The sequence below is a fragment of the Eublepharis macularius genome, chromosome 5, assembly GCF_028583425.1.
Source record: "Eublepharis macularius isolate TG4126 chromosome 5, MPM_Emac_v1.0, whole genome shotgun sequence".
Classification (NCBI taxonomy): domain Eukaryota; kingdom Metazoa; phylum Chordata; class Lepidosauria; order Squamata; family Eublepharidae; genus Eublepharis; species Eublepharis macularius.
This window is the reverse complement of record NC_072794.1, coordinates 50,554,870-50,567,116: the sequence shown is the minus strand read 5'-3', so window position 1 is coordinate 50,567,116 and position 12,247 is coordinate 50,554,870. Positions and strand designations below refer to the sequence as shown.

The 12,247-nt window shown below is 43.1% G+C and overlaps 1 protein-coding gene across 1 annotated transcript in view; it reads left to right on the top strand.

Annotated features, from left to right (window-relative positions):
• The window catches only part of ABCA4 (ATP binding cassette subfamily A member 4), a 165,086-nt gene that overhangs the window by 3,863 nt on the left and 148,976 nt on the right, over positions 1-12,247 (top strand). Inside the window, exons 2-4 of the mRNA XM_054979825.1 lie at positions 8,038-8,131; positions 10,036-10,177; positions 11,775-11,911. Of these exons, the coding sequence (XP_054835800.1) occupies positions 8,038-8,131; positions 10,036-10,177; positions 11,775-11,911 (373 nt within the window). The remainder of the gene's footprint in view (positions 1-8,037; positions 8,132-10,035; positions 10,178-11,774; positions 11,912-12,247) is intronic.

Genomic DNA, 12,247 nt, shown 5'->3' with positions numbered 1-12,247 from the left:
CTCAAAGACGCTTCTACCATTTTCAAGTGATTTTAAAATGTTGCGAGGGCCCAATCCTGATCATGCCCACAGAACAGCAGGTGGAGAAACCCTCCCCTGAAGCTGTTTAGGCATTGGATAAGGTGCGGGGGAACAAGAGCGCCTCAGCCCAATGTCCCTAGACTGGCATCCTTAACTGTCTCCAGCAGTGAGGTGCTAAGGCAGGGAGTCCTGCCAGGTGTGACAGTGACTCACCTGCCTGTAGCTTCACTGATGGAGAAGGAGGTATGTTTTCTTGGAGGGGGGGTCTTATTTGGAGGGGATTTCAACCTCCCCATGTGCTTTCATTATTTTTTCAGATTTGTTTGCAAACCTGGTGTGTGGGGGGGGGGGGCGCTCCCAAGTCTGCAGAACTATCTGTTTAATATCTGTATGGCCCTGATCTGCAGGTGTAAGTATCTGCAGATGGGGCCACACTTGTCTATTCTAATAATCAAGCAGGGAACCACAAAGAACTGGTGGGGAAGGAGCATCCCATTCTCCCACCTCTCCTTCCTCCTCCTTTATCCCACCCCCATCCTCACTGCTTTGCGTACCCCCCCCCCTCCACTGCTGCTCTGCCTATCCCCCACCTCCAGCTTTTGAAGCTGCAGGTGGTCGGGACAGGTCCTATGCTTCCGGAAGTGGCTGTTTTTTCTTCCAGCCAGTTTGGTGTAGTGGTTAAGAGCACAGGACTCTGATCTGGAGAGCTGGGTTTGATTCCCCACTCCTCCACTTGAAGCCAGCTGGGAGACCTTGGGCTACTAGTCACGGTTCTCTGGAGCTCTCTCAGCCCCACCCACCTCACAGGGTGTTTTGTTGTGGGGATAATAATGGCATACTTTGTAAACCACTCTGAGTGGGCATTAAGTTGTCCTGAAGGGTGATATATAAATCGAATGTTGTTATTCCCTGCCACTGTATGGGTGTATGGCTATCTGTATGGCTCTGATCCTGTGGGGCCATTCTGATGGATGGGGATGGGAGCTACAGAGGCTTCCTGCCTTGCCAACCTAGAAATGGGGGAAGGGGCAGTGGCAGAGGCTGAGAGCCACTGTGGCTTCTTCCTCTTTGTCCATGTCACTGGCCTGGTGAGTGCATGTCTTCCTCTTCTGCTCTCCTCTTCCTTGAGTGCCTGCATACATTTGGAGAACAGTTTTCTGTGCTTGCATAGTCAACTGTTTTTTGTTTTGAGGACCCTTTGTAAAGTCACCCCATTTTTGTTTTCAGATTTTTTCTGCAAACTTGGAAGGGGGGGGACACCCCTAAAGTTTGCAGAACTATCTGTTTTCCTATCAGTGGACTGAAGTATCTGCGCATGGGGTCACACTTGGCTGTTAGAATATATGATGATAGAAGTTGTTAGTATACTTATAGGGTTGCCCGCAGTAAAAATGTGTTTTATTTATTTATTTAAAACATTTATTAGCTGTCTTTCTACCTTGCAGGAACTCAGGCAGCTTACAATATAAGTGAAATAACCATTATAAAATTATTTAAAACCAAGTTTAAAAACACAGTTTAGGACTGCAAATAAACATTTTTTGAAAAGTTAATTTATAAGCAGTCCTAAATAAAAACATCTTCAGCTGCCTCCTGAAGATTGGCAATGAAGGGGCCAGGCACATCTCCCTGGGGTGGCTGTCATGGGACTGCCACCAAAAAGTCCCTCTCTCATGTACTCACCAGACAAGCTTCTTTAGCTGATGTGACTCTCCCTGTGATCTTAAGTCTTGGGCAGAAACATATGGGAAAAGACAGTACTTTAGATACCGTGGTCCCAAGCCATGTCAGGCTTTAAAGGCCAAAACCAGCACCTTGAATTGTGCTTGTAGATTGGTAGCCATTTGAATTGCTGTAATATTTGGGTCACATGGGTCCAATAGCTGGCCCCAACCAGATGTCTAGCCACAGAATTCTAGGTTACTGTTAGAGGATTAAAAAGACAATAAAATCCAAATTATGCCAAAGCATTTCAGTATCTTTTCTGCTTCTCATGTTTGCAGGAATTTCACACTTGCAAGGTAGTCATGGGAGGCAGTACCAATGTTTGTCTGCGGTATCCCTGATTTTTCCCCCTGCAGGCATACTGTGATTTTATTTTGAAGCTGCTGTTGAGTCATGTCCGGCCTGATTAATGTCAGTGCGAACTCTATACTCCCCTTCTGCTTCTCTTCTCCCCCGTCTCCTTTTCTCTGGAAGCTAATTGGTCTGTGTAGAATTAACCACTTCCACCTTCCTCTGCCATTTTTTTCAGTAAAGCAAGGTAAGGGTCATAAGGCTGCTTCTCCATTGGCTTCCTTCCTCCCGGGTATGCAAGCACTCTCTTTTTCTTTTCAAAGCCAAGAACAAGTTGCTGTGTTGTAACATTACTGCCCTTTCCTCCTGGCTTTAAAAGCCAGGGAAAAGTTAAATGGCTGCTTTTCCCTTCTTCCCTCCAGGGTATGTGTGCACTCTCTTTTTTGCATTTTGCACAGCTGTTTGCAAAACAAAGCAGCAGGGAAGCTGCCAGGAGAGGATGAAGCAGCAGTATTTTAACCCTTTCCTGACTTGGCTTTTAAAAAAATAAATGAGAGTGGAACAAGCATGAAAAGTACATGTTTTCCACCAGAACTCTGCCACCAATTGCCTCTCCAGTGGGCATGGGACAGCCCAATCAGCAAATATGGGGGGGGGGGATAGGTTCCAATTGCAACATTACTACATCTGCTCAAAGTTTAAAAAAAAAAAGTGTGACATAAAAGCCCTGAAAGCCCAAAACTGCACCGAGGCTTCAAAGTCCATCTACAATGAAAAATAAGACACCAAATCAAAACTGCCTTGGACAGTGAGGACCGTGGGGGTGCCCTGCTGAAGCCATTGTGATCATGGTGAATGTTCATAAATGGCGGTTTAAACCATAAGCGTGAAAAGGGCCAATGATTCACTCATCACTGGGTCTACCTCGTCTGTGTGTCTGATGCACCAAATTCTAACTTCAGTCTGCCTTAACCGTTTAGATTTCTCAGCCTTGTTCCTGACCTGTCAGGTTTTGCCCTGGCTCTACATGCTGGCCATTAAGCATTCTTTATATTTAAGTTGTAATGGTAACCCTATCTTCTAAGGCTGTTGTGCAGTGAAGGAAGATCACTAATCTCTTCTGTATAAAATAGAATTTTATTGCAGTCCTATGCACTATTTTGCATAGGACTACCTTGCACAAATGACTGTCAGATGATCCTTATTAATTTTTTCAAAAGAAGCTCTTGACTTGAAATAAATCTGCTGTCACTGGTTCTAAACCCACTTCAAATCCTCCACTGGCTAACTTTGATGCTGAATATTCACTGAATGTGTCTCCTGTTCTGTGCAGGATAAACTAGCTTGGTAAGATTCTTTACTTCCTCTTCTGCTTGGCCAGTTAAATTCAAAGATATTTGGGTTTTTTTTCTCAGAACTGAAAAATCCCTTTACTTCTTTATTAGATTTATGTCAGACTTTCAGTTTCTGTTGATAATACCTTTAAGTCTGTTTTCCAAGTAGTTGAACTACAACTTTTTTCTTTAATTAAAATTTGAACCATTTTCACCAGTACAGCAGTAGACAAAGATTTACTTGCAGTGTAAAAATCAGAACTACCATGTTGGGAGGATCCATTCCTCTGCTTCTTTGAGAGTCTGGGCGTGGCTCCTCTAAGGACAGGTAATTTTGCCACATCTCTGAACCGCGTATGATTGCATCTGATGGAGAGACAAGGCAGAACTATCCATCCCACACAAAGGTTGACCAGCCAGAATGACGCAGGCAAGACTGGTGAAACATTCACAGTGCTGTACACACAGCAAGCATCTCCATGGGTTCTTCTGGGTTCACTGGAATCTTTAATTATTTACTAGTTTGCAAATTACAGCTGTAGTTTTTACATCATTGTTCTCCTTTTTTAAAAATCAAAATGTTCAGACTTGCCATTTTTATTCTCAATTAATTGTTATGAAACTGCTTATGGGCTGGGGGGGGTCTGATTGGGGGGTTGTAGGGGAGCTTCAGTTTGGTTCTGTTGGGCTGTGGTGTGTTGATTGTAATTGGGAGTGTGCCTGTGGCCATGGCAGCCATCATGATCCATGTGTTTCTGCAGTGGGAGTCAGTTTTTCCCCTCCATAGAAACAAATGGGGTGGCTGGGGGCACCTTCTTTGTGGGGCCATAAAATGCTCCCCCAAGATCAAATCTCCCTGAAATCTGGAACGTCTTTAGAGAACAGTTAGTAGTAGATCCCCAGCAAATTTGGTAAAATTTTGTCTAAAAATGCCCCCCAGGCCGCCAGCAAACCCCCAATCGCATTTCCCATTGGAAACAATGGCCAAATTTTACCAAATTTGCTTTGTATTGCTGAGGAAGCTTTGAGCATTCACAAAGAGAAGGTGCATCATGGGATACCATCCCTTGTCTCAGAGGAACAGGAAGGAAATCCGTGCCAGTTCGTGCACAGGATCAACTGCCGTTTGGCTGAAGTGTGCGAGGGAACAGGATAGTAATGGAGGGAGCACGTGTAAGTGCAATCATGTGCTCTACACATGTAATTCATCTCATGAAGTTCAGCTCTGAGATATAATCACTTGGGAGAGAGGGGGGAGTCAGCATCTGGATGTGGTCTGCTGAACCTGAGGGCGTATTCCTTTCCCCATTGTTTTCTAACTGTGAAGTCTCCCTACACTACAGAGAAGAAAGTTTGCTTAAGTAGGTACCCTAGTGCTTTTTGTTACATCATGTTTACACTTTCAGCACCACAGAGCAGCTTGGGGATTTCCTTCCTCCCTGTTCTGAAAAACTGACCTCCCCCCACACATATTTGCTTCTCTGCATGGTTTTAAGCACTGGACAGCAGGAAACAATGGAAAAACAAACGTGCAACACAGCACAGCCCAAATGATATCATACCAAGGGGAAACGGAACTGGCGGTGGGTGGGTTGCATTTTGCTATGCTGGTTTAGATATTAGGATACTAATATTGTTTTGGGACTAGCTTTCCTTGCTTGTCTCCTTACTTTCATATCTCTGTCATGCCTATTCAACAAGTACATTCATAAACAGACTATAGACAAAGGCACTGTTAAGTGTCTCAGATGTTACCAAAAAGACCTCTGATTTTGTAGAATGTTGATTTTCCTCTGAAAGAAGCTATATCCAGGGCTCATTTCGAGGGGGAACGCACAGGAACGCAGTTCCGGCAGTTCCCCAAAGAGGTCACATGGCAGGTGGCCCCACCCACCTGACTCTCAGCCATTTGGGGCCTGTTTTGGCCTGGATTGGGGCCAAAACAGCCTGGATTGGGGCCTCTGATGGGTGGTGGATCACTCTCCCGCTCATCAGCGGCCCGATCCTGACCATTTTGGGCGCCTTTTCAGCCATTTTCAGCCCCTTTTTGCCATTTTGGGCCCAATTTCGGCCCTGAATGGCCAGGATTGGGTCCAAAACAGCCAGAATAGGTGATGTCAGGGGGTGTGGCATATGCAGATCAGTTATACTAATGACACACTTCCGGTGATGGCAAAAGATGTGGCATATGCTAATGAGTTATGCTAATGAGTTATGCTAATAAGTTCCTCCAGCTCTTGTTCTACAAAATGACCCCTGGCTATACCCGTCATCCCATGGGGACTAGAGATGTCAAACAGTTCTGTATTTTTGAAAATGTGATGTGAGTGACATTGTATGGGCAAAGGAAGAAAGAAAAATTATTTGGAAAGGCTTCTGCATCTGCCATCAGACCATCATGGCCAGACATGACCAGCAATATCCCAGCCTAACCCTGGAAGATGTGCACTCCAGTGCAGGGGTCCTCCAATGATGGGTCAGAGCTGGAAGAAGCTGTAGATATAGCAGGCAGAAAATAAATTCCATTGACTAGGCAAGGGCAGAAAGCCTGTTTTTTTTCTTTCTCTGTCTGTCTCTCTGTGTGTAATACGTATCAATCCGGCTATATCAGGCCAGGTTATGACAAAGGCCTCTTATTTAAATATTTATACCCCCTTCCTCCCCAATGGGGACCCAAGATGGCTTACATCATTCTCTCTTCCTCCATTTTCTATTCACAAGAATGCTGTGAGGTAGCCTAGGCTGGGAGAAACTGGCTGGCCCAAGGTCACAAAATGAGCTTTCATGATAGAGTGGGGATTTGACCTTGGGTTTCCCAGGTACTGTTCCAACACTCTTCTCTACTGACTACAGTCATACTGGCTATCTTGTACACACATATTCACTTCTGTGCTTCATATGGTCTGAGCTACCCACTAGGCTAGGACCCTGACTCATGCCCACTAATTCTGAATTCCAGGCCAGCAGTCCCTGACAAAGGGAGACAATGAACTGTTTTTGTTGTGACAAAATAGTATTTTCTTTCTAGTGCTGAATGGGCCAAATTCTGTAAATTCTGAATTAGAGATGAGCACAAACCAGGAAAATTCCAAACCGTGCAGTTCGTAGTTTGTCACATTTCACGAACCACAAACTTCCATGAACTTACCCTGGTTCATGAATTGGTTTGTTTGGTTCGTGAAAACATCACTTCTGGGTCAGCGGAAGGTCTGCAGAGAGGTCATCCCCCCCCCTCATTGCCTAGGAAACTGATTGATCAGCACCAGGCTGTCTGCAGTGATGAACTGAAATATGAACCAAATTAACCGGGTTAAAATTTGTCACAGTTCATGAGAAATGAGCTCCCGCAAACCGCTGGTTCATGAACCATGAACCGGCCCAGTTTGTGACGAACTTTGGTTTGTATTTTGGTTCATGCCTCTATTCTGAATAATACAGATTGTGGGGAAGAACTGATAATGTGCATTCAGCATACTTCTAAAGGTTTAAAAACCTAAGTTTTTAAAAAGGGACAGGAAGCAAAGAGAACTGCACAACGGAACTGTTCTTCTCAAGAACTGAACTACAAAGCTAGTGAGATGGATATCTGTATTTGGACAAACTAGTATTTTAAATGCCAGGTACAAGAGTGTTTCCTTTTTCTGTGTAAACGCTTGAGGGGAGGGGGGTGTCTTTGCCTTTCTACTAAATTGCATCTCGCAGTAATGTCTGAACAACACTGCTAATCTGGCTTGCTTGTTCCTCTTATAACCCTAAAAAAATTCTGAGCCAGAGGAATCTGATAACTTCTAATGATTTATCCTCAAGTTTGACAGTTAGATAAATCCTTCTCATCGTATGCATTCAGAAACACCGGATTAACAATGATTTCCTGACTTCCACAAGCAGGAGCCAATGAATTGGAATGAGGAAGAGGAAATAAATTGGAGGAAGGACCTTCCTCCAACTTAAATCACTCTTTGTCCAGGTTCACTTATATTGAAGGAAATTTCCTCAGGCTGTAGGAACATTTTAGAGCCCAAGGTAGGATGCCATCCACTAAGTGTGATGCTGTTATATCACAACTGCTTCAATTAAATGTTACCAAGAAAAGGTATAGAGCCCTGTCATCTATAAGGTAACAACACAATTTGGCCTTGAGTCAGCAGGGATAATAAGCCACAGAATGAATTATGGAGCACCAGCACAAACATCTCTCTTCTCTGCCATGCCGTTTCCATTGTGTGAGACAATTATTGCTCAGCTCTATTTCACACATTATGCAGCAACAAACACAGATGTTCCGCTAAGAATACACTAAAACACGGAATGCTCCCAATGTTAGTTCTCTAGGATTGCTCCTGTGTGGTACAAGAATTTTCAGACACTGATTTGTCACACTTGCACATTACATTCTAGGTGCACGTTTTAGGTGCAAAATGGCTGAGGTGTCTGCTTTTTCTTAGCAATATTTTAAAGAACTCCCCATTTGTCTGTTGTGTAACAATGATTTATTGGACAGCTCTAGGCCTTGCCAGCTGGTTTGTAGTCTATTGTGATTGATGGTTCTGTTTTAGAAAGCATTCTTGTATATTAGGATAATAGATTCAAGTTTTATAAAAAAGTGGAAGTCACAATGATTGCAGGCTTTGTGTACAATTAAGCTATCCAATTGTTTCTTTTTCAGCTTCGTCTTCTGGTTGAGCTTTTATGGCCTTTGTCCTTGTTTCTTGTCCTCGTCTGGCTGAGGAGGGCTAACCCTGTCTATCGCCAACATGAATGTAAGAGCAGCATCTATAACTTAAAGCAATCCAGTCCTCCTCCTGATGGTGTAATCTTAAACATTTTACATCCTTCTAAGTCTTTAATAGACACAGAAGGGTATAGTTCTGTTTAGGATTATACTGTGAAAAATCTAGGTTCTCCCATGCAAACAAATAAACAAAATTGGCTAGAATCTGTAAACTGAAATCCTTCTCCTGTAGCTTTCTGCAATCAGGGAGGACTACTACCTCTCTAGTTTCATATGGGTATCTGTATTAATCTATTGTAACAGGACAAATTTTGAGTCCAGTAGCACCTTAAAGACCAACAAAATTTTCGGGGTATAAGTTTTCATAAGTCAAACCTCATTTTGTCCAGTACCATAACCAAGGAAGTGAGCTTTGACTCACAAAATCTTGGTATTTAAGGTGCTGCTGGACTCAAGTTTTGTTCTGGAATTAAAACTAGTAGTCAATTTGATAGTCATTTCTATTGCTTTCAATTGAAAATGCATGGAGTAAACTTTCTCTCCTCCTGGAATGAAATTCTTAGACATTGTACTTCTCATTCAAGAGATCCGTCATCCCAAATTTCAGGCAAAATTTTTTGGGAGAAAGCATTATGCATTATTTCTTGCATAGTGGGCATAGAAAAGGCATGAATTAGATTATGAGTGAGTTTTTGCTTATTTTCCTAAGATCCTTAATAGGGTTTCTTTTATAATGGAGTACATGAAGCAAAATCCTTGTGCCTTACCTTGCTGTGCTCTGTTTCATTCAACATTCTTGTCCCATCCTGGCTGACTTGTTGTATTGTACCCTGACCAGAAGAAAATATGCTTCAAATACTGTAGAGCAGCATGATAACGTGGGTTGGGGAAGTACGGTTAGCAAGGCTGATTTGGTTTTAAAGTAGATCTCCCACACACAAACGCACACACACACTGTGAATAGATGAGCTTGCCCATACTAGCACCTGGGGGATCCTGGATGCTGAACCAGCCATTTTCTTGTGCATAGAGAAATTGTCTGATCCATCAGCACTTTAAAGACCAAGATTTTCCAGTGTATAAGCTTTTGAGCATCAAGCTCCCTTCATCAGATAGAATTAGAAAGCCTGGGCCCTTATATCCCAGTCAGAAAATGAGAGGGATGTTGCAAAGGAGGATGTGAAGGTACAATACGCTTGCAACATCTCTCCCACCTTCTGACTGGGATATAAGTGCTCAGGCTTCCTATTTGTATCTCATGAAGGGAGTTTGATGTTCAAAAGCTTATACTCTGAAAAATCTTGTCTTAAAGGTGCTATGAAGTAGAATCGTGCTTGTCTACTGCGCAGACCAACATGGCTACCCACCTAAAACTGTCTGATCCTTCATTATTGCTTATTTCCCTCTTGCAACTGTGTATGTTCACAGTGGTGCTATTGTGGAAGGGGGAGACTTGAGCCTCTGCTTCTAGCCCCTTTCCCCAGTTTGCAGAGCAGGTTGGTTGCCTATTACTGAAGAAGGGGAAAAGTCCAGAGTCTGTCCCTCCATAGCCCTGCCTGTCTGCCAGCATGTTCAACTAAAATCTTATCATCTGTCTGCTATGTTTACAGTAGGCTGTAGTTCTAATCAGATCTGGATGAATGCTGCACATCCTTAGAATTTGCCCTCCTTGGTTCGAAACTTGGCTCGAAACTTGGTTCGAAACTTTGTAAACCACTCTGAGTGAGCATTAAGTTGTCCTGAAGGGCGGTATATAAATCGAATGTTGTTGTTGTTGTTGGCTTGGGAAGCAGTGGGGGATGAGGGAGGTCAAGTGCTACAAATAGCTATGCGGTTCCCCTTACAACTAGTTCTGAAAGGGCTCTTTGTAGAAATGCTATGTCTTCACCTAATGCTAGCAATTAATTTTCTGCTTTTTATTTCTCATCCCAGGTCATTTCCCAAATAAGGCAATGCCCTCTGCAGGAACTCTGCCATGGCTACAAGGCATCTTCTGTAACATGAACAATCCTTGTTTCAGAAGTCCTACCCGTGGGGAGTCTCCAGGCATTGTGTCCAACTACAATAATTCTATGTAAGCAAAAAGAGTTCCCTGCATCTTGGAGTAAGAAAAAAATATATTATAAGATGCCTTATTGTACTTACAGTGTCATCCTAAACAAAGTTACACCGACCGTTCTAAGTCCGCTGGAACCAGTGGCACTGTTAGAGGATGGCACTGTTAGATGGTACCACTGGAGATGGTATTTCTGATATATCAGAGCATGGGAACCACTCCTGATGAGCCCAAGCTCATCATGACATTTCATGACATTTAAAAATGTGTTAATAGACGCAAACTTGTGTGGCATATAAGAGACTGGATTTCTATCTCATTTTTCCACATTGAATTTTGTCCCTGTCTGCCATAAAATCTTATTCTTATGGTGCTTCCTTACCAGGCATTTTCTATAATATTGACATCATTCACTCATTGCTTTATTCCTGGACATTTCTCCTAAGCCTGTGTATTCCCATTTCCACCCCAGGTGTTTTAAATGCTTGATACTCTGGAACAATTTTTGGAGCTGTCATTGCAACTCCAGCACAGTCTTTTCTTGTGTGAACTGATACAGCCTATTGTCTCAGTTGGCCTGATGGTGTGGTTTGTGACATGGTTATTGACCATGTGTAAGCCTGCCTCTCTGTGATTGGTTATGGTTTGTAATCTACCTTTCTTCATTACTTACCTTCCCCTGTCATCATTTCCTTCCTTCTGCACTGTGCCTCACTTTGTTAGTAACTATGGTGTAGCCATACAACTGCCTGGCCATCCTGGTTGGCCGTGGCTCAGTGGGAGCACATTTGCTTGGCGTGCAGAAGGTCCCAAGCTCAACCTCCCAGCGTCTCCAGTTAAACAGAAACTGGTAGCAGGTGATGTGGAAGACTTCAGCCTGTGACCCTGGAAAGCCACCACCAGTCTCAGTAGACTATACCGACCTTAACGAACAATGGTCTTATTCAGTATACGTCAGCTTCACGCCTGTTCATCATTATTCTAAACAGATTCAAAATCTGGTTTAAAGCTAACCTTAGTGTAGATGTGCCACCTTGGTTAATACTGAAAAGGAATAGGGAGAATTTGCCAGGGACATAAGCCCATAGAGTACTTCTAAATTCTTAACCATGGTTGAGAAATTGGGAACTATTACAACTGTACCAGGGCTATGTAAGAAATCTCAGAATCTTTTATTTGTGAAGTCATAGTCACAGTAAAGTCAAAATGCAAGAGGCATTCTCCATAAACAGATGCCAAGGAGCAGCTGTTTAGTCTTCCTTTTCAGTTCCTTTATTTTTACAATTTAACGAAGCACATTTGAAGTATTTAGTCATGTTCTTTAAAGTCACTCATTCAATATTCATCCTTGTAATATGGACAGAGCACTATTATCTATTTACAAAGCATTAAGAAAACCATTGTGTTCTTATGGTGATGTGTTCCTTTTTATGTTCTCAGGGATAGTTCTGAGTGAATATAATTTATTCAGGCCCCCTCCCTCACATTCAGGTGGGAAAGACCCACACAATTGACCACACCCATATGATAGCTTTATTCACACATGATGCACCCCAGCAGAGTTGAATCACATCATGGGGAATCTAAATCCTATGGAGTATTTTCTGTCTTTCAGTTTAGCAAGAGTGTACCAAGATGCTCAACATATTTTACTGGAAGCCCCTGGAATAGAGCTGGGCAGACTCTGGGAAGAATTGCGCATCTTAACCCATTTTATGGAAACATTGAGGACTCATCCAGAAAGAATTGCAGGTAATATTTCTTTCTATTCTCTTTCTTTTTTTAGCCATTGCAAATAATTTACTCACTCAGATTTTTGTTTGATATTTACGGACAGCAGCCAGATGTGACCCTGCCCCCTCCCTTGGCTGAGGTCTAGTTGTCTCTGCCAGTCAGGCTTCCTGCCTATTTCCTTGCCAGATCCTCCATCTATTTGCTTGCTACTCTGCCTGCTTTCTGCGTGCATCCCTGCTCCAGTCCCCCACCTTAGATGGACATCTCGGCTGAATTTATCTCCTCCCACTCACCTTTATTTCTACCAGCACTTCATTCAACTTTGGACCCTTCTGAACCTTCTCACATCCTGCA